Source organism: Blennius ocellaris (assembly GCF_963422515.1).
Source record: "Blennius ocellaris genome assembly, chromosome: 17".
In the NCBI taxonomy this organism is placed as follows: domain Eukaryota; kingdom Metazoa; phylum Chordata; class Actinopteri; order Blenniiformes; family Blenniidae; genus Blennius; species Blennius ocellaris.
The window spans coordinates 11,986,752-12,014,662 of record NC_137666.1 but is presented as its reverse complement, the minus strand read 5'-3'; the positions used below and the strand labels follow the sequence as shown (position 1 = coordinate 12,014,662).

Here is a 27,911-nt window from a genome sequence, read left to right as displayed (position 1 = left end):
TATGTCATTGTCAAGTATCCAAACTATGACACCCTCGGGGACCCGGACTGATCCCAACACCAAATGTGAGGAAGGAAAAGAAAAAAGCAAAGAGGCATAGAGAGAGAGAGCGGATGTGTATCTGTCTACAATGCCTCGTTCAGGGGTCCAGAGATCCAGAAAAAGCAGGATGCGTGTTTGCAGTTTCTTTGTAGGTTCATCAGAAAGTGCAGGCGTAAACAACTCCCACCACCACGATGTTTCCAATAGTGGCAATGATGGCGATCCAGAGCCAGATGGCATCGCTGGACATGGACTGCTGCTCATCCTGCTGGCCGTGAACCGAGGCGGCCGAGGCCGCGGCGTGGACGCTGGCCGAGGAGTTGAAGAGCGAGTGCTCGCCGCTGTAGTCATCATTGGGCGAGGAGTCCATGAAGGCTCCAGTCATAACTGGGATCTGAAAGAAAAAGAATGTGAAGTTTATTTTTATTTGTGCAACTGAAGCATAACGGATGGCCTGCGCTTGAAAATTAAGTTAGAGAAGAGAAAATGGGAAATGTCACATTGGACTGCGCTATTCCAATTAGCTCTGTGCTATATTTGGGAAACTGAGGCCTGCTGGGCCCACGCATCAGGGATTTTGTTTTAATGCATTTTTAATAAGAATCAGAACGGACGTAGTGTAGATGTGGCCCAACCACGAACAGTGTCATGTCCATTGTACTTACATCAAAATGTAAAACCCAGACAAGCAGGAAAAGTAAAAATACCCAAACTGCTGTAGCGTGTCTCGCCAAAATCCCCAAGCAGCATAATAAAGTCCGAAGGCTCCAAGCAACCAGCCTCACAAACAAAGTCTGGCATTCAAGCCCAGGAGAATTGTCTTCTGGATCTTTTGGTTCACAGGTTGTACTTTGCCATTCGGGGAAGTTTCAGGGGCAACAAGTTGTAATACCAGCATATTGTACATGTTGAGAATACTGAATATACACAGCCAGGAGAGCTTACAGTTGTGGGAAGACCTCAAGAGAAAAGCAACTTCAGCAAGACAATCTGCTGCATTGAGGGTTAGTTTTTAATTCAATTCACCAATGACGACACACTATTTGTGGAAAATAATGGCGCGCTAAGGAAAGATGGCATAACTAACTTTAAATGGAAATCACCAGTGACATGCCGTGAGCATCAGGGTTGGATAGGCGGCACAAACGATGTCAACACCAATGACAGTTAAATATTGTGGTGTGCTATACATAGGATTAACAAATGAAAATATGCTCTTCTCTTTATACCTTCTGCAATCAGCAGGGCCTTTTATTTTGACAGAGAACACAGGAGCACGATGGCAAGATGACATGACACACAACCCCCTCCACTTCTGGATGCCAACTAAGTAACAAAAACACAACACAACACAATCATTGCCAACACTAACAAGCTTAATATAACCCCAAATATAGACATTTGAAACACCGCCAACCCAACTCCCATAATGCATTGCAGCAATCAGCTCTGTAACCGCTACATTGTTTTGGCTGGCTGGTGTTAATCTAACAAAATCATGATCGTAAAACACCATTAAAGAAACTTAATTATTCAATAGCAGTCTCCATACGCTCCCATCAAGCAACAAGATATAGCTCATGACATGGCAGCGCAGCTGTTGTTTATGTTGGAAACACAGAAACACTGAGAAAATCGAAACAACTCTCAATTTTAGAATAGAATAGAATATCTTTATTGTCATTGTAACATAGGTACAACAAAATTCTTTTTGGCAGTTGGAGCAAAGAGCGCACTAACCCAGCCTGCGTCTGACCTTTCCTTTGCTGAATGTCTGGTAGCTCAGGTGTTGGTCTCCCATCTTTTAAAAGCTGGTGTTTTCCCTCAAAAGAAAGTTGTTAAAATGTCTTTATCGTCTCTAGGGCGGTCACCCTGCCTGTTAACCTGTCAACGAGCTCGAGAGCGTAGAAGCGCTGTATCAATTTACTAATGCACTGTGATATTTCTCTGTGTTTGGACATTTACACATAAAAGCAGTTACGACTCACCACAAATGATGATTCTTAAAAACTCAGGCCTCACGTTGTGTGTGAGGCCTAAATGAAAACTTGCTGGTGTTGAGGCTCCCTCAGTGACATTCTTGTCTTAAAGTTTCCATTCTGTGGTGTGTTTAAGTGGCAGGCTTGTAAACCTTTCATCTTTTTCACTTTGGCTGAAAATCTTGCATATTGTGTCGCATAATATTGTTTTAAATAGCGGAGCCTTTACTGTATGTGCGCGACTGTTAGGTGCGCAGTGCAGTGCGCACATATTGTTGGCATTTACAGTAGAAAATAATCTCGTGATCCCTAAATTCCCCGGCACCGTTACTATAACACCAAGCTCTCCCAAAGCACCCGCAAAAAAGAAATCTGGCACCGCCACTGCTTGAAATACAATACAAACCCACTTGTAACCTAAACCTGCTCATTCTGCTCAAGTGTGAGAATGCTGTTGATTTAATTGTCTTCTTTTGATGAGGATGTGCTCATCAACTCACAACAGACGAACCAGATTGAAAGCAGTGAGTTAAACCTCCGAGGTCTTTCCTTTCCTTTCCTGGCAATCATCGCATGCCAGGTTTGCTACTATTGGTCATGCATTAACAAGTTCGAGTGCTATATTAAAACAAATGAGATGTAACTGTGCACGGCATCATTAGTAAGTGGATACAAGGGTTCCCACAAGACATGCAGGGTCCCCTCTGTGTCTCACACAACATCAAGTGTGTGTCTGTGCATGTGTGTATTTAGAAAGCACCTCTTGATTAACAAGTTCTGAATGTTTTAGATGTGGCAAGTGAAATGATGAATTGCTTGGGACAACGTGTGTGTGTGTGTGTGTGTGTGTGTGTGTGTGTGTGTGTGTGTGTGTGTGTGTGTGTGTGTGTGTGTGTGTGTGTGTGTGTGTGTGTGTGTGTGTGTGTGTGTGTGCGTGTGTGTGTGCGCGCACATGCGTGTGTGTGTGTGTGTGTGTGTGTGTGTGATTGGGAAATGCATGGTGAATCTTTACCACTCTCAGACTGGAAAAGGAGGCTCTGCTGAAGATGTGGAAACAACAATGCTAAAAATACCTCGGAGGGATGTTGAGCGCTCACATACACAGAAATTCTCTCTCGCTTGCTCATTTGCTCACCTTCTCCTCTCACACTCGCAGCCCCCCTCCCCTCCAACACAGGCTAATGCACAAAGACATTAACACACATACACACACACTCCTGGTCTTCCCTCACATGGGGGAAAACACTGTTTAGAAAGCATTCTCCTGCTCTCCATTCATTGGCCCCTGGTGGTGAATAATGACATGACACATCATGTGAAGCGCCTGCTGTTCATATGAGCATGATGAAGGCAGACAGGCATGCATGAAGTCCAGCAACCTGGGTCCCCCCTGCCCCCATCTTCTCTGTCACTGTAGTTGCTGATTCGTCCAAGTATAGCATGTCACACACACTTCATCTGTTTTCACGTTTGTTTATATACTAGGGGGCTTATACATGCAACATGTATGGGTAAGGTCAATGGAAAATGGCGTAACTGAAAGTGACAGATAGAGACACTACATCAAAGATACTGTAACATTACATATATGTCAACAGAAACCTACAGAGGAAAATAATATTTCTAACATGCCAACAATTGCAAAAAAAAACATATTTTATATGTATCTGATGTTGAGTCAGCCACAGTCTGATCAATTGTTCATAGGTAAGTAACATGACAAGAGCTCTATTCATGAAGAAAGCAATTTAGACAGGAAACAACTATGTTTGAAATCATGAAACAATTTTACTGAAAAGGGAAAATAACCTAGTTTATGTTTCCCCTTTTTAAAAACGTTCATTGTTGTTGTTTTTAATGCCCATACGATGGAATTTTGAACGTATTCCCTGTTTTACCTGTTTTATAGGGAAGTGCTGTCATTCATTGGGTTCATTTTGAATCTGTAATACAGGTGTGGGTTCCATGGCGGCACAGTCGTTTGCACGCTCGCCTTACAGCACCCAGCGCCCACAGAACAAAAACATGCATGAGGTCAATTGGTGACACTGAATTGTCCCTAGGTGTGAATCGAATGTGTGGTTCTCTCTGTATTTTTCCCTGACCAGGGTGTATTCTGACCTGGAGACATAATGATAAAATGAGAATACGCACCACAAATTTGTTTTCATATCCCATTTGCATTTTTAACAGTTTTATGGTGTTGTTGTTCGACTTTAGCTTTAACCAGTTTAAGGCTATGACTTAATAATGTCAATGTGAGCTACTAAATATGTATATTGGGTAAATAAATACAGTGTTTTTGTATTTTGTACCCATCTCTTAAGTTTTCTGTTGGGATTTTCAATAAACCTTACAACTATCATCTAAAGGGTCAAACCATCGTTCAGGGAATTTGTGACAAAAAGTCTTAGAAAATCCCACCCTCCACAGTTCATCACATCAAATCATTCAGATAATGCGGAGAATCCTCTGTGCATGAGGGACAAGCCTGAAGGTCAATATTGAATGCTTGTGATGTCCAGGCCCTGAGGCGACACTGCATTAGTAACAGCCACGTGTACCAGAAACCACTTCAAGGGCGGCACACTTCCAATGATCATGGTTTGTGAACACAGTTTGTTGTGCAATCCACAAATGCAATTTAAAACTCATGTGAGAAGGACCACCACAATCCTCCATCTTCTTTTCAAAGGGAGGAATTTAAATTAGGACTGATGCAAATTTAAAACTGTTCTGAACTTCCAGGAAATTCTCACTGTAAGCTCCGACAGGGTGTACTTGTTATATTCTGAATATAATGTGGATTTTCAACAATCTGCTGCACGCTTATGTTTGACATTTTTCTCATCTCTTATTTGAAATTTGGTCTGAATTTGAATGAGAAAAACTAGAATTTTAAACTATTTTTAGAGTAGTTTGGCTGTTTCCAATTTACTTCAAAGAGTTGGAAGTTTTAACTTTGTCACTTTAATATCCATAACTGTCATACTTATTTACTTGCAAATGCAAAGAGTAAAAACCTGAAATTTCATTTGAATGCCTTTAAATGTTACTTTACCGTCTCCCTGGACCTGTGACCTATTTTATAAATATTCAACATGTGACTGAGTTTGATTCATTTTTTTTAATGCTCCCTCTTTCTGATCTTTAGCCTTTTCAATGTTGAAAACCGTATCTTGCATTCAAACATGAATCCTGCCTAATCTAATGTTCAAGCAGACAACAAGTAAAGCTTTCAACCCTGTCTGCATTCTTTATATTAATGTTTTATTTATAAGTAGCTCATTGTCCACAGGAGTATGCTGTTTGCATAAATGGGGAAGTGTACCGAATAAAAAAGAAGCTGATTCTGGGAGTATGTGGAACAGTTTTCCATCTAGTAAAGCCTCAATCTAAATATTTGATTGCCAAGGTTTGCTATTTTTGGCAGCAATGTTGTGTGAAAAGGTGCACATACGCAGTTGTTTCAATGGCATGTCAGTATATCATTATTCTTCACGGGAGTGCCTCTGTGCCTCCTTATCCAAGCTGTCCCACGTGGATCGTGGATGTAAGGTTGGTACAGCGAGCAGTTAAGCACTAATGGAAGAGAGGGAAACGGAGACCTTGATAAGTAGCATCCCAAAGCATCTGAACACTTAGACGGTAATGATGATCATCCCTGAAGAATTACCGTCAAAAAAAAAACGTGCTTCTTGGCATACATGGATGAGTAAGCGGAGTCGTTTATGCCAAAATTTCCTGGAAACTGCAAACATCCACCTCTTGACAGTAAAGTACCAGATAAATGGCTTCAGTCATCTGGTCAGTCGAGCACTACATTTTTAACAGGCACGAGTTTAGCTTTATTTCTTCTGTCTTGTCTACTTTTGTTCCCTTTAATGTTCATTATATAGTCGTATCACAAAAGACCAGGGGTGTCAAACTTATTTGATTTCAAGGGCCACACACAAAGGAATTTGATGCAAATTGGGCCCTATGAATAACCCTCCTTTTATGCAGAGGGTGAAGAAAACATGTCACCATTTTCTGATGCTTTGTTTACTCTGTGGCCATTTCGAAACAAACATTGCAGTCTCTTTTGAATGCGTCTCAGGAGAAAAAAAATCGATCAAATCAATATAATCAGTATTGATAAACTTGAAAAGCATGAAATGTGAATGACCCAACATCTGAGATTATTACAAAAATTGCAGATAATTACAACCTGTGAGATTGATAAGTTGAACACTGCTCATCTGTAAAGGCAGAACATTGTTTGAAAAGCCTTTTTTTTTTTTTTTTTTTAAGTGAGAGACATAAAAATAAATAAGGGTTAGGGTTAGGAACCATGGAGAGTTAAGTCTGTGGATTATTCAAAAGAACCAGAACATTGTTTTTGGAAAAACATGCAGTCATTGAATTTTACCAGTGTAATTTTCTTTCCTTGGAGCAGCAGAATTAACTCTACTCAACCAAGGTGGACTTAGAAGTCTCTCTCCATGCTTAAACAAAACATAAGCACAATAAGGATTATGATTTCCTGAGGAAAAAAAAGAAGAAACGGGGTTTTGAATGGTATTTTAAAGGCTGTGCTACCCTGTGAGGCCAAGCAACAGAAATGGCTAAAACTACAATCTAATAAACAAAAGCAGAAAAATATCTATACTTGCATATTTCACGGCCACTTGGCTTTGAGTGATGGCGACACCTGTGCAACGATACACCCAGAAAAACTCCAATCTACAGCAGATGATACAGTGAAATGTACAATTCCACCTGCTCTGCTCCCACAGCTTTGATTTATTCGTCCCAGCTGTTCTGAGAGCTGTGCCATCCTACACGGATGATCACAGTAATTGTGAAATAGAATGGGTCGTAATTGCCTCCTGTGGGATGTCAACACCAGTAAGAGCTCAAGTGAAATGATTTTGGCACAAACTGGGGGAAAAAAAACCCTCCAAACAGTGGAGAAACCCAAACATATACCTAACCACGAAAGCACTCCAGCTTAACAGTTAAGACACAATCCGACATGTGAGTTTTCTACAATCATTGATGGTGAGTCCAGGCTCTAATCGAAGTTGATTCCTGTATCTGTGTGTCCTTGTGGTGGAAAAAAACAAACTTGAGGTACATTTTGGAGGTTGAGAGAAAGTAGAGGTGGATCCCTGCAGTGTACAGGATGGACTTTGTCCTTTGCATTGCTCATACAATCAATGAAAACACACAGCTGTCGATTTTGTCAACAGTCCCAGCAATCACAGCTCTATAAACTACAGTTTGGTCAGGGTGTGCTGTTCACAAATGCATCTTGTTGTAAGTGAAGTCATATCGACTTTGTTTTTTACTCCGTTGAATCACGCTTTTATCGGGACAGTTCAATACAGCATACACTTTTCGTTGTGCATCTTTTGTCGGGCTCCATGTGTTCTTTTGAATATACAGTGTGATTTTGGTTTGGAAATGTATTTTATCATGGTTTAAAGACAGTGAGTTGATAAACAGTGAGAAGGGCCGCCGCCATCAAAGCTCATCGTTGCACAGTGTCAGAAACTGTGATTGCTTCTTGGAGCTTCAGCTGCCCGGACAGAGGAGGGCTTAATAACCTGCGTCTTTCCTCTGATTGTCTCTGAAACCAATGACAGTGAATCAGTGGCAGACTAAATTCCTATATTTGTTTCTCGTTGAGTGAAACAGATGTTGATGAAAATACAAATATGACAAAAGTTTTTTTCATACTTTTCAAGGCGAAAAGTCAGGACATAAATGGCTAATGGATTTCACAATACAGCCCTTTTCCACTGCTTGAGTGGCCCCAGAACTACTTCACACTCTTAATCACATTCTCTCTCTCTCTCTCTCTCTCTCACACACACACACACACACACACACACACACACACACACACACACACACACACACACACACACACACACACACACACACACACACACACACACACACACACACACACACTGACCAATGGTGACAGCTGCCATGTAAAGGCCTCAATCCATCCATTGGGAGCAATTTGACCAGTCGACCATTTCACATTATTTTAATATATTTGAGACCTTTCTCACTCACTGGTATGTTTTTCAACCCAGGAGCCACTTTTTTCTGCACTGTAGTTATTTTAAAGTGTTATCAGAAACTAGAAACGCTGTCAACCGCTATCGACCGAACAAACAGTGCTGCACACAGGGACAGACAAAGACGACGTCCATGTGTGCATGGTTTCCATTTTTAGCCTCCAATACATTGGAAACAGCACATGTTAACATACTATGAAACATATACACACCTGGCTAACACATACAATTCTACCGATCTCGGCTGATTTAACTGTCAAAGACACTGTCAGCATCTCGCTGCTTGGCTACACTTTGTCACAGACACACACCTTCACACTTACGCGTCGTAACTCAAACATGCTTTTGACATTTGCCTGAAAACACGAAAAAACAATCCCACTGTTGAGCATCTACATGTTATCCACAGAATAATGCCCCCTGGGACATCCCATGCAGGTACTTTAGCTCGCCAAAGTGGCTGTGTACTTAACACGCCAAAAATAACTGTTCCTGCTCACACATGTACAGTACATTGTTACAGCCAAAGTACATACATTATAACTTATGGATGAACTATAAAAAGATACTGTGACAATTAAAAAAAAGAAACTAAGAACTGAGCTTTGGATGTCCAACCTGTACCTCTAGCTCTGCACCTTATCCAAACCAGGCTCCATTACTTACCCCCTACCCGGACCGGGGTCTGTTTCCCTATTCCCTAATTACAATTCAATTCAATTGTCAAGTAAATCAAGGCTTTACTTGACTAAAGCCTTGATTCTTGGTTAGTTTAATTTAATATCTGTCTGACATGGCGTTGTCCCTCTGCTCTCCTGTTGCACAGCCCTCATGAGCTGTGACCATGTCGCCTCTATTTAATCATGTCGACTGGCATCTTGTTACAATAAGTCCTCAGTGGATGCTGGATTCAAAAACCATGCTTCTGGTTGATGTTAGCAATGTATGTGCTCATCAATAAAAACATTTCAGTTTTATATTTGTGGCTTCCAGTCCAGTGAAATGGATTGGAACTGGTCAAACAGCTGATCGGTTGCCAATCTCTTCCTGTTTGAACTTGTAATGAGTTTTGAGTTTTGGCTCTTTTATTTTTAAGTCCACTTCTTCCAATGTCATTTTCAGCTCCTGAGTTAGACATCGTGTCACATTATGTGAAGTAGAATATTGACTGGAATCTATAGGTGGAGTAATTCATATATTTACTGGCTGGAAAGGATTGTTTTATTAATGGCAGGTGAGACACCTTTAGTGATGTGGCTCATGCATGGAAGAATGAAAACTGCCATACAAATAAGAGTGTTTAATTCAGTAATAAATACACAAAAACACCTCAAAACAATCCGTCATGCAATTCAATAAAAATTCTAATCTGCACACAGCAAGGACAAAATACATGCAATGGAATGAGCTTCAGAGGCACCATATACTTTTGTTTAATTTAGGTTTTAATTGATGAGCACAGCTGCTTTGACTCCTTAATAAATCTTTAAACTGTAAACGTGCTGGTAAAAACGCCACAACAATAATCCCACATGCACTGCATTGCATCCACCCAGTCATATTGCATTACTGCGGAGTTCAGCAGGATATACATCATAACAACAGTTAATTCTTACCCTGTTAGGAAGACCAGTTTGAGCACAAAGCTAAACAACAGAATGCAAACTTCTCCTTCTTTTTCAAACTGTTTTTTTTTTTTTTAAACTTTGGTCTTGATACGACAGCACTCTTCTCAATCTGTCTTATCACACTCGCCTCACGGAGGTGTTGTCGATTATCCCAGCTAACTCAGAGGGAAAGGTGACGTACTCACCACTCTGTTTCACTGCTAACACAGTGAGATGATCACATTCACATGCATTCATACCCACGGCCAGTTTAGCGTCTGCCGCACGCAGCAGCATCAAAAACCAGAATTTAAAAGTCAGCGTTATCTCGACCAGGTTGTGAAGGGATTTCAATCTGCGCCCATACAACCTCAATTTGTAATTATAAATTACCTCTAATTTTCTTTAGAAATTATAATATGATTTCTATTGTATGAAAAGCTACAAGATTTTGGGATGTGCAGAAGTACGTGGGTAGAAATAGGCAGATAATTATCCAAGCACAGCTGCACACACTAATGAGAAGCTGCCTAATAAGGAAATCGGAGTGAAACCACCTGCGTGGGTGAACAATAGGCACATTCATATGGTTGCGTCACAATCCGGTATATTTCCGAAACAAGTGAGAGTGACACATAAAGCATCTGTTTGACAGTCCCGGTGAATTTAAATGCTGCCTGGAGCAATGACTGAAGCCATCGAGGAGCCGTGCGCATGTTTTATTACACGCATCAGTCTCAAAAATTGTTCCAGTCCAATCTGAGCTTTTGTCAGCCAAGTGAAAGTGAAATGAAGAGCAGCTCATCCTTTGAAGAGCTGCTGAATGTCATTTTACACAACATCTCCTGGAAGTCTCAACCTGGTGCCACAGGTGTGTAACACAGAGTAAAAAATCAAATAAAATTTGTATTTAAGTCTGACATGAGGACACCTTGATAATTCATTGAAGATCCTGGAAGGCTTCAATGAAACTAAGCAGCAGTCTAGTTTTACTCAAACGGACACTGACATTCAATGTTTAACACAATTTACTAAGAGAAAAGACAAGCTCTGGTGTTTTTACTTTAGATTTGTTTTAATATCGACAGCACTCTCTATACGTCTGAGTAAACTAATCATTTGGAGGCCAAATGCAGACAGTTGGCGCCAGCCATCCAATACGAGCTGTGCCTCAAGTAAAGCTTTGCTTCATTGCTACTTTAATGCACAGTGACAAACATTAACTGCCTGTTTGCAACACAAATAAATAGTAGAAGTAGCATAGTCTGCACTTGTACACCACAAAAGTATATTCTTTTTAAATTCTCCAAAAGGAAATTGTCTAATAATGTCATGTTTGTTGCTGCTTTCACTGACTTTAGCCGAAAATAAATACAATTTACAATGCTGCAAATGAGGGAAGTCATTAATTTGCATCAGAGTACTGAGAAAAATAAAAATCTGTAGATGTTTTTTTTCCCAATTTGTTGGAGAAAAAGTAGCGCTTATACTTTATACAACCGCAGTGGCCAAGAAAAAACAATAGGTCTGTTCCATAGTAGACAGTGGCATATTGAACTAGTCATGCCATAAATCTTGGGGGTTTTAGGGAGGCTTGTTCACCAGAACTGTGGTATTGAAACCTCTAGTTTCAGGCCTGGTTCCTACTGGTCAGATTTACAGCTCTGCTCTCATTGATTTTCCCTGTCCCTGCGGCCCGGCAGCATTTTTTAATAAATCTTATAACTCAATGGAACAAGTGTAGCCCAAGTGATCCTCACTTGACACCTCGATCAATCTGTCAGCTCAATGGAAAATCTTCAGGACAGGAGAAAGTTTATTATACTTTGATGCTATGTCTGATCAATGTATCACTTTCATGTTTCTGTGCCGTACATGTTTTATTTTTTGACATGATACCACATTTAAAAGAAGAAACTAAAACATGTCTTGGATCATCAATCCCTATCACTCCTGTTGGCTTTAGATAGAGATAATGTGATAATGTTAGAGATAATGTGATTACTTAACGTGTGACGCGAATGATTAAAATCCACTACAAAGAGAGTGATTTCTTATTCCAGCCAGATGACACTGGGGAGGAGTGCCAGATGATCACATGATAAATGATTTGAAGTCATGAAAAAAGAAGCAAGCGAGATAGCCAACGATGTGCGTGTGTGTGTGTGTGTGTGTGTGTCCACTTATCTGTTTACACATCTGGGCACGTCTAAGTGCTTTACCATCATCGTGTCTTAACACATTTTACTTTCATGAGTGACTCCCCGAGCTGCAAAGACTCCTCACACAGGAGTTAAAGGAGAAATCCTGACACAAAAAGTTAAGACCAGCATGTGAAAAGCATAAAGCTAAAGCAAAAGAAATCGTTTTATTTTTTTCTTTATCCATGAAAACCTAGGTTTAATAATTAAAGAGCTCAGATCACAGATGATACCATCCTCTTAATAAACCAGCCTTAAAAGTCTTTTTTTTTTTTTTTTTTTAATTCTTTGGGGGAAGATTGTGCTCTATATTTGAGGATCACACTCAGTTTTTTTCATCATTAGCAACACACTTTAATGGAAACTGAATTAGTCATGGTTATGTTTTATATGGGATGGTAGTGTGGAGCTACTTTAGCATCAGCGTGCCCTTCGCCTTGACTTTAAAACTTTTGACTTATTTCTGGTTGGTAGTGGCCAGTGGATAAATATTATATATCTGTCTGTTAACTTGAAACAACATTCATAAGTTGTGTTACCCTACTGTCTGAAGTGACTCAATACACCAACTTGTGAAGGAAACTTCTATTACAAGACTAAAAGAGCTACGGCAAGTTAGACAAGTTGTCAATCACACACATTATTCACTGCATTGTCTTAAACATTACACCAGAACTATTGTTTAACTGACTATTTGACATATTTATTTCACTTTATTTCATTTTAGCTAAGTTTAAAAAAAATGTAATGTCCCTTTTTGCAAAATTTTATTTGAAAATCTTTGTGGATAAAATAACTCATAACTGAAGTTATAGTCTGATTGTTATATTATAGGAGCACCATGCATATGGCATAACTGACACCACACCTTGGGAAAGAAACTTAAGTGCTTGTTAGAATTCAGTGAATCTTGAAAATGCTTCTCTCACCCTGCCAAAACTCTACAATACAGTACTCGTTTTTTTTTTTGTTTTTTTTTTAATATATACGTTTTTGTGTTTGAGCTACATTAAATAGCCATTTCCATCTTCATTTCAAGATAGTTTGCAAGATTTACAGAAAAATGCTCTTTCACCAATGGCATGACCGGTTAAATATTCATGGGAGCAGATATTTTAAATATGCATAAACTGGATTATGTGCAGCATGTGTTTTATGGTGCAGTTTACACCAAAGAACACATCAGGCTATAGCAACAGAGGTTTCTTGCTGGGCAATATCACACCACTTCAAAATCTCCATGCAGATCCAGCTCATCTATTTTAGATTGTGAGCAATTTCAATTAAAATGCACCCAGTGGCGTCATATGTCACCTCTTTCACGTTAAGGATCTGCGGTATCTGCCGTTATGCCCATGCAGGCCCCAGCGGCCGACCTTTTGAATAGACTTCCTCTTGTGCCCATGCCAAAATTAAGTCAAGCGAACAGACAGTATTCATGAGAAAAAAAGTCTTAATTGTGGCAAAAGCACGGATTAATCTATATGATTGTTTTAGATGCCGTTATTGTAATCAGAATGGAAATGTAACTTTTTTCTTTAAGTTCAATAGTGGAAGATTCAAGGAAGTTAAGAGCGTGAGGGTCGAGCAACCTGTGGCCTCTGCTTGTCTCCCATCTTTATTTTTCTTTTGTCCTTGCTGGCATGTAAAAAATAAAAAAACCAATATCAAAAATCAATTCCTTTTCAAGATTAAACGGCATTGTTAAAGGTAGACTTAGTCACACACACTGATATTTGATCGATATTTTCCTTTGAGCATTGCTACTAAAATGTTTAATCGCTTGCTGAGTAAGAGAGCTAAAACAAACAGAGAAAAATGGGGGAAATCTTACAGTATGTGCTCAGTGTATCTGTTGCTGGTTGCATCAGCCACCCCTACGGCTCCATCCATGCCTGCTCATTCACTGTGCAACACAGAGACATTTCAGGCAGGGAGATAGAAGCCCTTAATTGCATCTCCACTCATGTAAGACTTGGTTGGAGGTGAGGTGCATCTAACACTTTGGCTTGGGGTGAGGTGCAGCATGGGTGGCCCTGCTCTGCCCCCTCTCAGACTGTGATCTACTTTAATCTTTGAACTGCAAAGCAGATGGCAATATTATGAAGAAGAAATGCCTTTGCCACTAGATAACAGATTTTTTTTTTTTTTTTTTTTAGGGCTTCTCCAGCTACGTGATTCATAGTGCTGCTCTCTACTTCTCATGTGTACACATTATTTCTGTCAATGGTAAATAATAAGCAGTGGAGATAATGGTTGTGACAAATAGTAATGTCATGCAAATTGTATCAGTGGTCGTCCACTGTGGAAAATGAAAAGCTTTCATCTTAGCTAAACCCATCAGCTGCCGTATCGTTTGGTATTAAATTGTGAAATGTATATACCATTAGCTGTAATACTGGATCAGTATCAGCATTGGTCCTCACAACTACAAAGATTGGTTCATCTCTCATCCGCACACACGCACGAACGCGCGCACACACACACACACTGCCTTTTCAATGCATCAGAAGGTTTCAGCACAGAGAGACACTTCCTCCCTGAAAGGCGTTAATCCAGTGTTACCCCCTTAGAGAAGCAAAGTATGAATTTATCTTCCCTTGCTTAATAATGCAAATATTGGCATGTGCTCTGGAGACTGTTTGTAGAACTTCATTCATATGCACCGCCTCTGGGTCACTACAAATACAAAAGCTAAATTTTAAAGGATCCACTAACACTGAGCACTATGCGGGTATGAAGTTAATTAATTATATCAATGACAACAGCTTTATGAGGCATGTTGGATACTTTTCTTTTAAAATCCAGAATCACACTAAGTTGAGATCTGTGTCCTGTACTGTATTTGTCCAATGAAGCCTCAAGATTGCGGTTCCACTCTTGCAGCTACTTTCATGGAAGCTCTCACTGCTCTGACCTCGTCATTGCCGGTCTCAAATCTTTTCTCTCTCGGCTCTCGAAGGCTTCAATGACTTCACAGTGGCAGGCTCGCTCTTCGTCTCATGTAGGCTGTGAAGCCCTCTCCTAAAGGAGTATCCCACCTCCTGTCAAAATCTGCTTTCCAAACCGCACCATATCTCCTCACTTTATTTACTCTTTCTTCGCTTTTATCTGTAGCCATCTACCAGACAGCATGGAGAATAGAAAGCCTTCTGTAGTTGACTCTTGCACCCTCCCATGGCATTCATGTAATATGCATGATTACAGAATCTGATACATCTTCATCCATCTCTGAATAATTTGTATTCATATATCTCTGCTGCTCTCTACTTAATGTCCTGTCTCATTAATTTCTGTGTTGCACAGCTAAAGTGATCTATTTTCCTCCCCTACCATGATATATTTATATTTACATTTATAATTATGAATATTTATGGTCGGAGTGAGTAGGATTGCCGAGCCTCACTGTGGGATAACTCGACAGGGAAATGTGACTGAAAGGCGGCAGAGGTTATTCATAAAGGTTGGCCAGACGAATGGAATTTCTCCTCTCGGCAGATAAACATACAGGATGGATGTAAACCAGCACGCACAGACACTCTGTGCAGATGCACTCGCCTCCTTGATGGCTGCGCAGTGTCAGAACGTGTTTTATAGCGCTTCAACAATACCAACTCCCTTGCGAGTCTATCAAGTGAAGAGATCTAATTTTGAATTCATAAATACGTTATCTCACTTTTCTAATCAGACAAACAACACACCATGACGTCTGCAAACAAAGTGTGTAACCTTTGTAGATGGTAGACCTTCGTAGACTACCACGATTTCGATTTCCCTCATAAAGGCACTAACATATTTCAATTCCCTTCATTCTCGTTCTGTTGTTCTCACTTGTAAACTTTTACACAATATCCCTCCTATTTTTTTCCCCCCCTCCCGATTAGTTTCTCTCTCGTGTAATAGCCTGCCTGCTGCTGTCACAAACTCTAAATCCCTTGAAGGAACATGATTAATTATCTCCTCTGTAAAATCTGAGAAGTCGAGGAAACACCGTTTTGCCCTTCCGCACTAATCCCAAGAAGGTTTTCAGTACGTAAAAGCGACATAAGTATATTAAAATGTTAATATGCAAACTACAAAAGCTTAATTTACATGCAGAAGTGAAGCTGTGAAGGGAGGGTTGGTGCTGCTGCCGAGAAAAAGTCTTGTAAGAGAACCAAAAACAGTGACTAATTGTTTTAAATAACTTTTTTTTTCGTTCTGCCAATTTGCATTTTGATTAATGTCTGTCAGTGCACAGACTTCAACAGCTCTCATTTGTGCATGAAAAAAAGGGTTGAATACAGATGACAGAAACAGCATGCCGGTAGAGCCACGATGCCTCACGGTATATATATATATATATTTTTTAGTGCAGATGAAACCATTTTCAAATTCATTGAATTTACCGGAAAAGAAGACTTTGCAGTCTTTAATGTAGCCAAAACCCGATGGAGAAAAATCACCAAATAAGTATGAAAATATTCACTTACAAAGAAACGGCCGTGTAAGCAATACAGGTATCCTCATATTAGTACAACTATTAAATGGGAATTTCATCCCAATCCTCTATATAATAATATATGTTCTACTTTTGCATAGGATCAATTCTTTTCAATCAAACTTAGATGTTTCATTGACAATTACTTGCAATTTTAAATCAAATCGTTTAAAACACATCTTTTTGAAATGAGGCAAGGGACCAAAGAGTAGATGGAGAAAGCTCAAACAAGCACTGAGACCATGGAAATGCCACACAAGCCTCCAAAGACTAGGGAAAATGTCATTCTGAGGTAAGAGTGCAATCCACTGCTACACCATGGGGCCCTGTCCTGCCACCAACATCACTATTATTGAGCTCAGCACTCAGTAGTTACCGTTAGATTCACCAAACATTCCACCTGATTAATCCAATAACTGTTAGGTAACATTTACTATTCAAATAGTTCTGTCTCTTAAGCCTTGAGATTAGATTTTTAGTGTTGCAATGGATTGTGTTATTGAAATAGGAACACCACGACATACTGTATATTGAAATGTGTGAATAACAACTAAACATGGTTCAGTTTGTACTTCTATGGCAATAAAATAAAAATAAAAAAACCCAAGGGAATTCCATTATAAACGTAAGGCTTGGTTATATTGAATCGCTGCACATTGCATGACCATATTCAATAAAATCACCACACAGTGGATGTGAGAACAGACTTGTTACATTTCCAGTTTGTGTTCTCAAGTGGCAATGTGATACAAGATGACCATTAAAGAAATCTGCCTCGGTCTGCTCATTTTTATTCATAATAAGCTCGATGAAGAGTGAGACAAAGCAGAGCTAAAACCCAACAGTGTGTCACTGGTAAACAGCCCAGTACTTCTTCACACTGCATGTAAATATTAAAAAAAAACAAAAAAAACTGAATGAAAAACTATTTCCCACAACACCCCCATGGCTGACAGAGTTTCATGTCTTTATTAAAGAAGGACAATGTTTCCTCAGTGTGTAAATTGCAAACAGCACAACAACACAAGTGCTGTAAAATTAAATTAGTAAGCCAGTGCCGACACTGGTGCACACTCGCTGCTTTGCTTTAGTATATACTGCTGCAGGTTGGCATCAGCATTTATGAATGGTTACTGTATGTATTTTCCCTGTGGGAGGAGGGGGTGGGTGGGCGGGAGTTTGTTATAAATTTGTCACGCGTGTGCCATGTTGGCCTAGTTACAGTTCTGTGTTTTCAGATACTGAAACACTTCAGCAGTCCTCTTTCCATCAGCTTGCTCTCAATCTCGATTGAACTTGATTTCTACAGCATGTGCCCGCGTAAATGCAGGTCTAAGTGGGGCATCAAGAAAAGGGGATGTCAGTTTATGGATGATATGGCAAAACACTTGTAAACAGCGGCCAAAATATATGTGAGGTTTTTCATTGCAAGAACATTAAAGCTAAATCATTTTATTGCATGCATTCAGGTGGAGAAATACACACACACACACACACACACACACACACACACACACACACACACACACACACACACACACACATACACACACACACACACACACACACACACACACACACTCAGTGAGAGGTATATCACACAGAACAATGAGGTGGGCGTCGTGACACAATCGACTTGGGAGACACATAAAATGACACTCAGGTGTGAAATTATTCGATCACAACAGTCTTAGTCTTCAGTCTTTGTTTAGTAAATGCAGTGATTAGCACTGAAATATCACTGCTTTTAAATGCTCCAGACATTTTTTTTTCCTTTTACACATGGGTGAGTAAAGTGTAATCTGACACAGCATCAACCCTGCAGGGGATATACAATGTTTACAGACTAGCAGCAAGCCCAAATAGATCTGTGACATGCACACTGCACAGCAGATTGTTGTGTTGCCCTACATGACACCACATGAGAAAATCTCAATTATCATTTATTTACTTCGGCTGCATGCAAAAACACCAGAAATGATAAAGGTAAGGCAATCGTAGCTTTCCCCGAGAAGAGCTCAAAGATAGAATCATTACTTTGATTGGTTAAACTAGGAAATACAACATTATGATTTGTAGCTCAAACACATCACAGCATCAGTGAGGAGAGATTTGAAGCTCGAGCTGAGAATTGATTTGCAACCCCTTGCAGATGACATAAAAAATTCAACATCTTAAAAAAAAAAAAAAAAAAAAACCCAGACACACATCAAAGTTGGTGTACTTCTCTACCACTCATGCATACCAGCATGCGTTGCAAATGATTTCCATACTAAATCCAGCTGACTGTACTGTAAGTGCCTGATTCATCACCCGGGCATTAAAGTTACATGCAACCTAAAATGAGAAGGTCGCAGTTAGATTTGTTTTTTATAAAACATCATTAAGAGGTGAGGCGGCTTAGCCAATACTGTAAGACAAAAACAGTAGCCATAAATCTGACAAAAATAAATAAATAAAAAAGCGAGCAGCTGCTCACAGACAATGGCAGCAACACAGGAGGGAAGTAATTTATACTGCGAGAGGAACATCAGCAAGGGAAATTGAAACGAGTCCATTTGTAGTGTAAATTATGAGATGACTGCAGCTCGAATGAACTGAGAGAAAGAAATGGTAATAAAGTTGTAAGCGAAAGGATATCGCAAAATCTCATGATCAGATGCTGTACTGATGAAGCTGATCGTTTAACTGTGGCAACAGTGTGAACCGGGACCGTCATCCAAACCCTAAACGTTGCCATGGAAGCTGATCTAAAGACAAGACTTTTGCTCGAGGGCGACAGTATTTCTTTGGCAATGGAAGTGCATTATGTGCTATTATACCACCCTGGCTCCCTTGCAGATTGAACACGAGGTGAGTGAGAGGGAGGAAGACAGAAAGCCCCGTCTGTACATCGTGTCACTCGCTGGAGGGCAGCTTTCTTTGAACAAAAGCAAGGTCACACTCAAAGTGTAAGTCTCAGTGAAACAGATCAAATCAAAAAGTGGGGCCTTGCAGTTTCTATTGTTTCAGAGGTATTGTTTGAAGTCACCGGGGTTATAAGAAGAACAAAAAAAGGTGAGTTTGCCGTTTTAGCTGCTCGTAGACATTTCTTTTTTTTTTTCTTACTGCAACTGGAAAATCTGTGTTGGAAATTGACACAAAATAATGATTGAGAAAAAGAGCAATAATTGTATTATAACAGCTGTGGCGATGTTTAACTATAGTTGTGCTTCGTTTCTGCATATACCATTTGTAATCACCACCTGCCATTCACCAGCTCAACAACCACAAGCCACTCTTCATAATTTCCACCCTGATGTGGATTCAGATGTGCAGTTTAGGTTTGCTTTAATTGTGGAGACATTACATCGGAGCCAAGACTCCTCTGAGTTTAACCCCAAATCAGAGCTTAGTTTTTACTGAGAATGGTATCAATACACAGGATGAAGTCGCTTTGAAATTATCTCGAGGTGGGTGGTTAATAGATTATTTATGTAAGGCTACATAATTCATACCTGCAGAATATCACAGGCACCCGTTATATAGGAAGCATCATGCAGTTAGTGGGTTGGGCCTATCGGGGGGTGTTATTACTTCATACTTGGCTGTCACAGTCCATCAAGCTTCTCTTTCATTCTCCCCAGGAATTCTTTCAATATGCAATCACATATTTCAGGTGCAAAACAGCTGGGAGATATTTTGCGTCTACAGCGCAAACATGCTGTAAAATAAGACAGCCCAGAGACACTGGGAAATTATGTCCTGTGATGTGGCAGTGGGGGGAATATACTCTCATCAATCACCGGGTTCTGCATGTCATTTCAAGTATTTAGCCCCGCCTCCTTTAGTTATAAAAGCTCTTCCTTCATTCGACTATATATATATATATATATATATATATATATATATATAGCAAGAGTTTTGAGTGATGTCGATGACATGACATTAGTCACATGAAGCTAACATCTTTAAGCCCTGACTACACAACATTTCAAGTTATTTTTGTCATGAAACCACACACACACACACACACACACACACACACACACACACACACACACACACAATTTGCTATAAACATTAACAATGGCGAGTACACTGACATTCATATGGACAGACGACCAAGTTGGATTGTTATTATAAGTGGCTTTCAACTGTAAGCTAAACCCCAAGAGAATATGGACTGGGAGTCATGCCACCCAGGAGGTCGCCAGGTTTGTGATTGTCCATCTACTCATGCATGTGTAGAAGAACTATTTACTATGGCGGTGGTGCGCAGTAGCACTGTTTGCACCATCTTCATGGAGACCGAGGTCCCGTCCACACGAGACAAAACAATCCTTTTTCTCCTCAGTGTTGTCAAAAAAAATTCCGTCCCCCTATCACTATGACCACGAGGCCTAAGGCCATGTAGTACATATGCCACGCCTTTAGGGGCACTGTGACTCACCAAATACACCAAAAATGCAGAAGCCACAGAAAACATAAAAATTTCGAAGTAGACTTCTGCTCATAGACTTGTAAATATAGGTCTATACTCCTGGTCCTCCTCCTGCTAGGATCAATTGCTTCTGACAGTCAACCTGGAACATGTAGTCTGTGATTGTTGTGGTTATTATATGGCATTGCAGACCGCAGTGGGGAGGAGAGGCGGGGTGATTATGACATCGTTTTTCCACAGATGATCGTCTTTGCTGTCCACACCTCAAATTTGAGCCGGGGTTTTAGAATTTCCCTACTCTGGGACCTGTGTTAAAACCGTTTTCCGTTAAAATGCTGCCGAGTGTGGATGATAGGCCCAAAATGGTGCGTTTACGTGAAACATAATTCTTGTGTGGAGTCTGAGTGTTTTTAAAAAGTTGTATTTTCAATGGCTCTGAGCACTACTATCATTTTAATGGATCCCTGAAACGTTAAAATGACCTCTCAACAAAAGTTTTGAGTTTTCATTTGAAAATGTTCTGCAACCAGCCTTAGTCATTGCAAATGGACACACCTCTTATTAGAGACTAAATTGTGTCTTACTTCTATCAACTGATGTTTCATTGGATTTCTGCCATCTACACCTGCCTCTGCAGTGGTCATTTTACACAACGTAGTTATCTCAACTTTAATCAAGCATCTGTGCTGATCAAAGTTGCTGCGGCTCTTATTACTATATTGCTGATTTTTCTTCCATATCCATATTTAATCATGTGTTTTACTTGTTATATTTGTCAAGGCAGATAAATGAAAAATGCATGAGCTCAGACTTGCTCTATACTCCAACCATGCTAAACCAAACCAGAGGGTAAACAATGGTTTTTACCACATTTGTGGGCAGACCAGATCTATACTCTCCCACCTCTTGTAAAAACAAGCGCATACAAGTCATATTTGAAACTGTGAATCTGGAACCACTGGATGATTTCACAGGGTTTTTATAGAGTCTCAGCCTGGAGACTTGGGGAGGGGGATTAGCATACAGCCAGCTGGTTACAAGACCGTTTGGCACCTGCTTCCAAGAGCCAAAAATAGACTCGCAATTTCCTGTTATCGAGTCAATAGTTCCCATTGACGGAATAAAGATTCCTCAGTTGAACAGAAAACGAGTCAACCTGTGGGTGTTCATTTAACATCATCTGACATTCTATGACTCTCCGCTAGGACTTCTCCTAATGAACCCTTATTTTGATCACAGGGAGGGTGAAAAACAAAGCCACCAGCCCTTCTGCCAAAATAGGACACATCTTGTTTGTTTCGTCTCCTGAGTATTCCCTGTTCTGGCTGTCTTGACGTAGATCCATCAAGTGAGAATAAACAGTGAAGTGGTCCTGTTGCGAGGAGCATGACCTCTCCTTCAACCCGGCGAAGAAAATCATCTATTAATGGAGATGTGTTTCAAGCAGGGCAACATCTTTAAGGCTTTTTGGAGGTGTTCCTCATTAGCAAGTTGCTGGTGTTGCCCTGTGCCCCTCCACCATTTATAAATGTCTTTGAATGTTCTTGCTGCAAGTGTGAATCCACACGACACACACATTTAACTCTTCTGCACACAATGTCATAAAACATGTGCACGTAAATAAAGTAGAAAAGCCAAATGAAAGGGCTTCATGTCCTTGGATAGCTCTTCTGGAAATCCGTTAAAAATAGAAATTGGCCTTAACAAAGACGGATCACCTGCTTTCCATCTAGTTAAACCATTGATTTCTCTTGTTTTTGTGTGCAAGTATCTAATTTGTTGTTTGGTGAGTGATGTTTTCTACGCCAGTTTACATCACTTACGTATGGCCCAAAAAGAGGAGAAAGACTCATAGAGTGTTCATAGAAATCCAGATGAAAAAGCAGACAAAAGCAGACCAGAGGAGAAATGAGCTCCTCGAGATGGAAAGACTGCTGTGCCATTATTATACCCTTCAAATAAGCCTCCACCACGGAGACCAGAGATGTTTTTAAAGGGACAGTCGGCCAGTGAAAGATTCAGCGAGATAACATGATTACGTAATTGGATTTTATTTCAAGCAGCCAAGGACAACGGCGTTCTTGATTTAGGGCTTGTGATAGCTGTTATTTCGAAAAGTGCGTTTAGGAGCAAAATATTATCATTTGTGAACTATTGAACTTGCATCTCTATATCTGGCTTCATATCAGCGGCCGTGGCGCACAAACAAATCTTCTTACTATGTCTCTCCAAGGCTGTCTTTCTAACTTCAAATCATGAAGTCAGCTTGTGTTGGCATTAAAGCGCTTAGTGTTTTGTTGTATCATTTGCCACCAAAGTAAACTAAAGTGTTTTTGCCAGTTCTGTCAGAGCCTGGTCTGTGCGCCTGGTGTTGAGGGTAAATACAGATGGCTCTGTTTGTTGCAGCTGTCATCCACTCCGTCATCCTCATCTTTCCCATGTTGTCTGTCCTCAATAACTCAAGCAGAGACAGACATTCCTGTCAGGTACTTGGGCTCAGAGGTCCAACTTCACTAAATAAGTTGATGAGTAATGAGAAACGCCTGATTGCTTGTCACATAAAGACAAGACATTTGAAGTGAGAATATGGAAATTATTTCTTAATTTTCAATTTGGCCTGAAGACTGAGTACTAACAATCTTCTCTCTTTTTATAAGGCACAAAGATCAAATGCTGGTTATGGAGCATCTGTGTCCAGGCCAAATTGAATAAAAGGCTAGTGGGTCACCAAGTAGTGGAAAAACCAGGCCTTCGGGGTTTTGCTGCCGCATGTGGCAAATCTGTCAACTGAAGCACGTCTGAGACTGGCAGAATGCCCAGGATGGCTGAGGAGACTGTCGAAACATACCAAGACTGACCTCAAATCCAATCCAGCCATACATTTAATTTACTTATGCATGTTTCAGGCTTGATTTCTCAGCTTAATTTATCATGTTTGTGTGCTGTAAGCCAAGAAGACCAATTTACTGCTTCCAACCAAATAACAGAAGCCTAACAAGAACCTGCTAGGATTTCTGACACAACTGTTTGGTGACAACCTTTTATATCTCAGCTTCATTAACCAAAAATAGAACTGTGTTTTCTCCACACACGACCACGTTAACCAGAGTATACATAGAGAGTTCATATATAAAACATGGAGACCATACAGGTCAACCTGTGATGTGCTTCTTTGACTTCCCTCCTTCTCATGCCACCATTGTTTACTGCATATTAATCTGGACAGAGTGGCACAAAATATTCACACATTTTTGTCTTGGTAACATAACTGTGCTGCATCAAAAACACATCACTTTCTTCTTTTCCTTATAAATAGCACAAAAAACAAAGCTGTATTGATTATTTCTCCCAAAGTAAATAGTCGACTGTACTGCTCATCCCACAAACACATGTCCCTTACAGATGTGGAAGCATTAAAAAAGAAAAAAGCTAAAGCTGTTTTCCAATAGTATGATTGATTAAAAAAAAGTTTTCGGATGCATTTCTGGCATCTCACAATCTGAAGAAATGTATGTACAGTCCAGTCAATATTTGGAATTTGATAGACATGGAAAACATTGAATTGTGCTGAAATGTATGTTTGGTGACTCATACAAATATTTCAACAGTACAGTTTCTACTTCAATTTAGTGATACCATAGTGGTCCAGATATAAGACTGAAATTCTTTGTTTTTGATCCGAGAAATAGAGGGAGAGAAACAAGAGAAGCATGCTGGTTGCTATCTGTGGATACGTGACTGAGCCAGTCAATGAACAGCAACGTGGTGATCATCCCGGAGGGAAGAGAAGCCATTCAGCTACAGGTGTTGCCTGGACGTTGTTGCTGTTCAGAGGTTTTAAAATCCTGCCGCTGAAATGCTGTGGATGGCAGCTGGGATGCCATGTGAGGAGAGGAGGAACTGGAGCGACGAGAGCAACCGGAGCTGGAGTGAAACCAGTGAAGCGGGAGATGTATGCCAGGAAAAGGCTGACACACTGGAGACTATGTATAATCATGTATGTTAAGAATTAACTTTTAAGACGTTTGGCAAGGGCGTACAGCTCGCGTCCACTTGTCCTATTTATGTGTTGGTGTCTTATTTAGAGTCTTATTTGGTCTGCAAGTATTAACAGAAAAAGACGAGCTTTGACTAATATACGACTGCCTCCTTTTTTTATGTCCTACATCTGCAGATTAAATATTGTGAAGGCTACAAGATGCAGAGAAATAATCAATACCATTAGCAATTGTACAAGATGAGCTGAAAATCTTAATTTCCTCATTAAAGCTGTGGAAAACTATGCGAGACGTTTCCCAGTTTGATCTAACAGAAAGGAAACAAATTGCCTCATTGAACTTAGTATTCAGAAGCTTCACTGTGATTGTCACCTATTAATCCGTGTTTTGCAATGCTTGAGGATGCCACCACTTTCAACCTAATGAAGTATGCCCCTTTTCATTTCAACCCAGTGAGGCATCGCTGCCAAATGCAAATTGTTCGCCAAACACAAGAGTGGCCGCATTGTTCAGTGGAGACCTATTCAGCATGTTTCTGTGACTTCGTACAGAAGCGTTTCAACAAACAGAGGGGTGATAAATGCAGCCAAACAATGGCCAATTATGTTCCTCGTCTGGATGGGTTTTCACAGTAATGTGCACATGATTTATAGTCTTGTCTTGCAGGATATATTATCACTAAATGCTAAGTGAGCCACATGCTCGCTGAAGGAAAATCTAAATCTAAAAAGATCGTTTGTTTGTAGGCATGTTGCATAAACTGCTGTATCCAGCCCCTTTGAGTTAGCGTTCTTGAAAAAACTTTCCCTTGTCTTTAGGAGGGAACAGTTATAGCGGCATCCGTCATCTTTTTAAGACAAAGTGATGGCGAAGGTCCAATGATTTGCAGACAGTGGAGCTTCACTGAGATGGATGGGTAAAAAAAAAAAAAAAAAAAAAAAAAAAAAAAAAAGAATCATCCACTGTGAAGTCAATCTTTAAAACTCCAGAGACATTTGCCTGACTTCATTCACAGTCACCATTACAGACTGACTCGGGGCACGGGAATGAATTTCACTTCAGTTAAATTAGCTATTACCGATCTGAAAAGGCTGCATTTTAGACGGGGCGGAAGGCAGATAGAGGCTTTAAAAAGGTGAACTGTGAAACCAGCAAGAAATGAATGCGAGGAAATATGGTCACGAAGCACTGGAATCAAAGCAAAGCAAAGCAAAGCCTCATTTAAAGTAGACCCTCCAACTACTAAGGAAATTCGAAGAAAAGCAATTTTTCTTTGCACAGATTGCTCAGCAATGACTGTCAGTAATTTATTTCAGTATTTACAGTCTTGGTGTAAGACTAGCCACGATGTAATGCCAACAAAAATGTCATATTTATTACATATGCACAACTGTCTGGGAAAATTACCATTCAGGGACTCCGTCAGTAATGATGCCAAATGTTGGTCATAATCTGGATTTACTGCTTATCATTCAGAGTTCATTATAAGGGAGCAGCGACAAAGAGAACAAAGGGAGTGATTTGAACACAGGCTGAAATTATTATACTCTCATAATCTTTGCCACAAGTAGTTAGTCTGAAATTATTATTCTTGCATTGGTGGCATTGTTGCACATCAACCATTTTGTCTGAACTGCAGTTTTGCAATTATTCAAATTGTTGTGCTAATTAGGTTAAAAGGCCAAGCTGTTGTTTTCTTCATTTTTTTCAAACATTCATTCAAGAAATAATAAGCTTTTTTTTTTTTTTTTTACAATACGAGACCCACAGACTATATTGCATTATCATATTTTACTTTTATTTTGACTGATGAGCAACTATGTAATTGATTTCATCACTGTCAGGGGTCAGGCTTCATGCTTTCCTGGTTATTACTAAATATCCCTTTCAATCTAGCAATATTGGACCACAAAGTATTCTCAGATAGGGCCATGGTTCAATGCTTTTCCATTTGGAGAGCCTTGATTTAAAAAGATTTTGGGAGCATTTTGCCTCTCTGGCCTGCAGAACAAAAATAATGGTATGAAGCCTTTTAATAGCAGTTGCGCGGAGAATGGCAAAGTAGATGGCACAGGGAAAAACCACAAGCATCCAGACAGTGGGAGGAGGAAGAAGAGGAGGAGGAGGAAAGACTGGCCACATGGCCATAACGCATGTTCCATATGGGGCCCAAAACAATGGCGCACATGTATTACTATGCAACGCAGGCAGTGTTATATTTGCATAGATGACTCGAATTATTTGGTCCAATTATATTGGTGCAATCTAACAGCTTCAATTAACAATGAGAGAGAGAGAGAGCGAGAGAGAGAGAGAGAGAGAGAGAGAGAGAGAGAGAGAGAGAGAGAGAATGAAACGCAGGGGGTTGTTAAAGTTTAAATACTTAAATCCCAGCTGTTCTGCTTGATTCATATACAAAAATACATGAAAGTACAGCATGTCCATATGGGACTACAAACTAAAAATCAAAAAGGTACCATATAAAGTTTGAAAGGTTGGCCGTGTTCAGACAGTGACGATGCCATACATGTCACAGCATAGCAACAATATACTTTATGTCCTATTATCAATATGCGTGCTGTTTACTTTTACAGTTGCAAAAGATGACGTGTTCGCACATGCACGATCTTAACTTGAAAACCGACCACGCCCATAAGAAAAAAAACATAGAATGCAGAAATAATAAAAAAAATCTAAATAAAAGTTATGAGGAGCTAAAAATCTTTGTGCAGTTTGGAGTATATAAAAAAAAAAAAAAAACATAAAATGTCTCACCTGGGCGGCCATGAATGACAGATCCATGCTGTTGCTCCGTTCAAGCCAAGGCACTCAATGAAAGATGCAAACGTGCGTGTTTCCTCCGGTTAGAGCATTTGCCCCGCTTTTGTTTATTATTGGTATAATTTCTTAGAATTTGGCATCCAAGACCTGTGCAGAATTCACGTGGGGAGCATGTTGAAGGATGAGGGTTGAAACGAGCGAAAGAAGACAAAAACAGGACGAGGAGACCATGTAGGGGGGAAAGGGGGACCGAGCAGACGGAGTAATGGAGAGATGTGGCTGCGAGAAACAATCTGAGTGGGAGAGAGAGAGAGAGAGAGAGA

The 27,911-nt window shown here is 40.1% G+C and overlaps 1 protein-coding gene across 1 annotated transcript; it reads right to left on the bottom strand.

Moving 5' to 3' along the window:
• Positions 1-66: 66 nt before the first annotated feature.
• Positions 67-27,675, bottom strand: LOC308142378 (uncharacterized protein C14orf132). The gene is made up of 2 exons (XM_080512743.1): positions 27,583-27,675; positions 67-436 (listed from the first exon to the last, which is right to left on the bottom strand). The coding sequence occupies exons 1-2, from the start codon at positions 27,607-27,609 to the stop codon at positions 200-202; spliced, it is 264 nt and encodes an 87-aa protein (XP_080368869.1). The 5' UTR covers positions 27,610-27,675; the 3' UTR covers positions 67-199.
• Between the last annotated feature and the right edge of the window lie 236 nt (positions 27,676-27,911).

Coding starts and splice junctions, on each gene's coding strand:
- LOC308142378 (XM_080512743.1), bottom strand. CDS start 27,609: ATGGATCTGTCATTCATGGCCGCCCAG. Junction 437..27,582: donor TGTCATTCATGGCCGCCCAG/GTGAGACATTTT, acceptor TTTTTCTTTCAG/ATCCCAGTTATGACTGGAGC.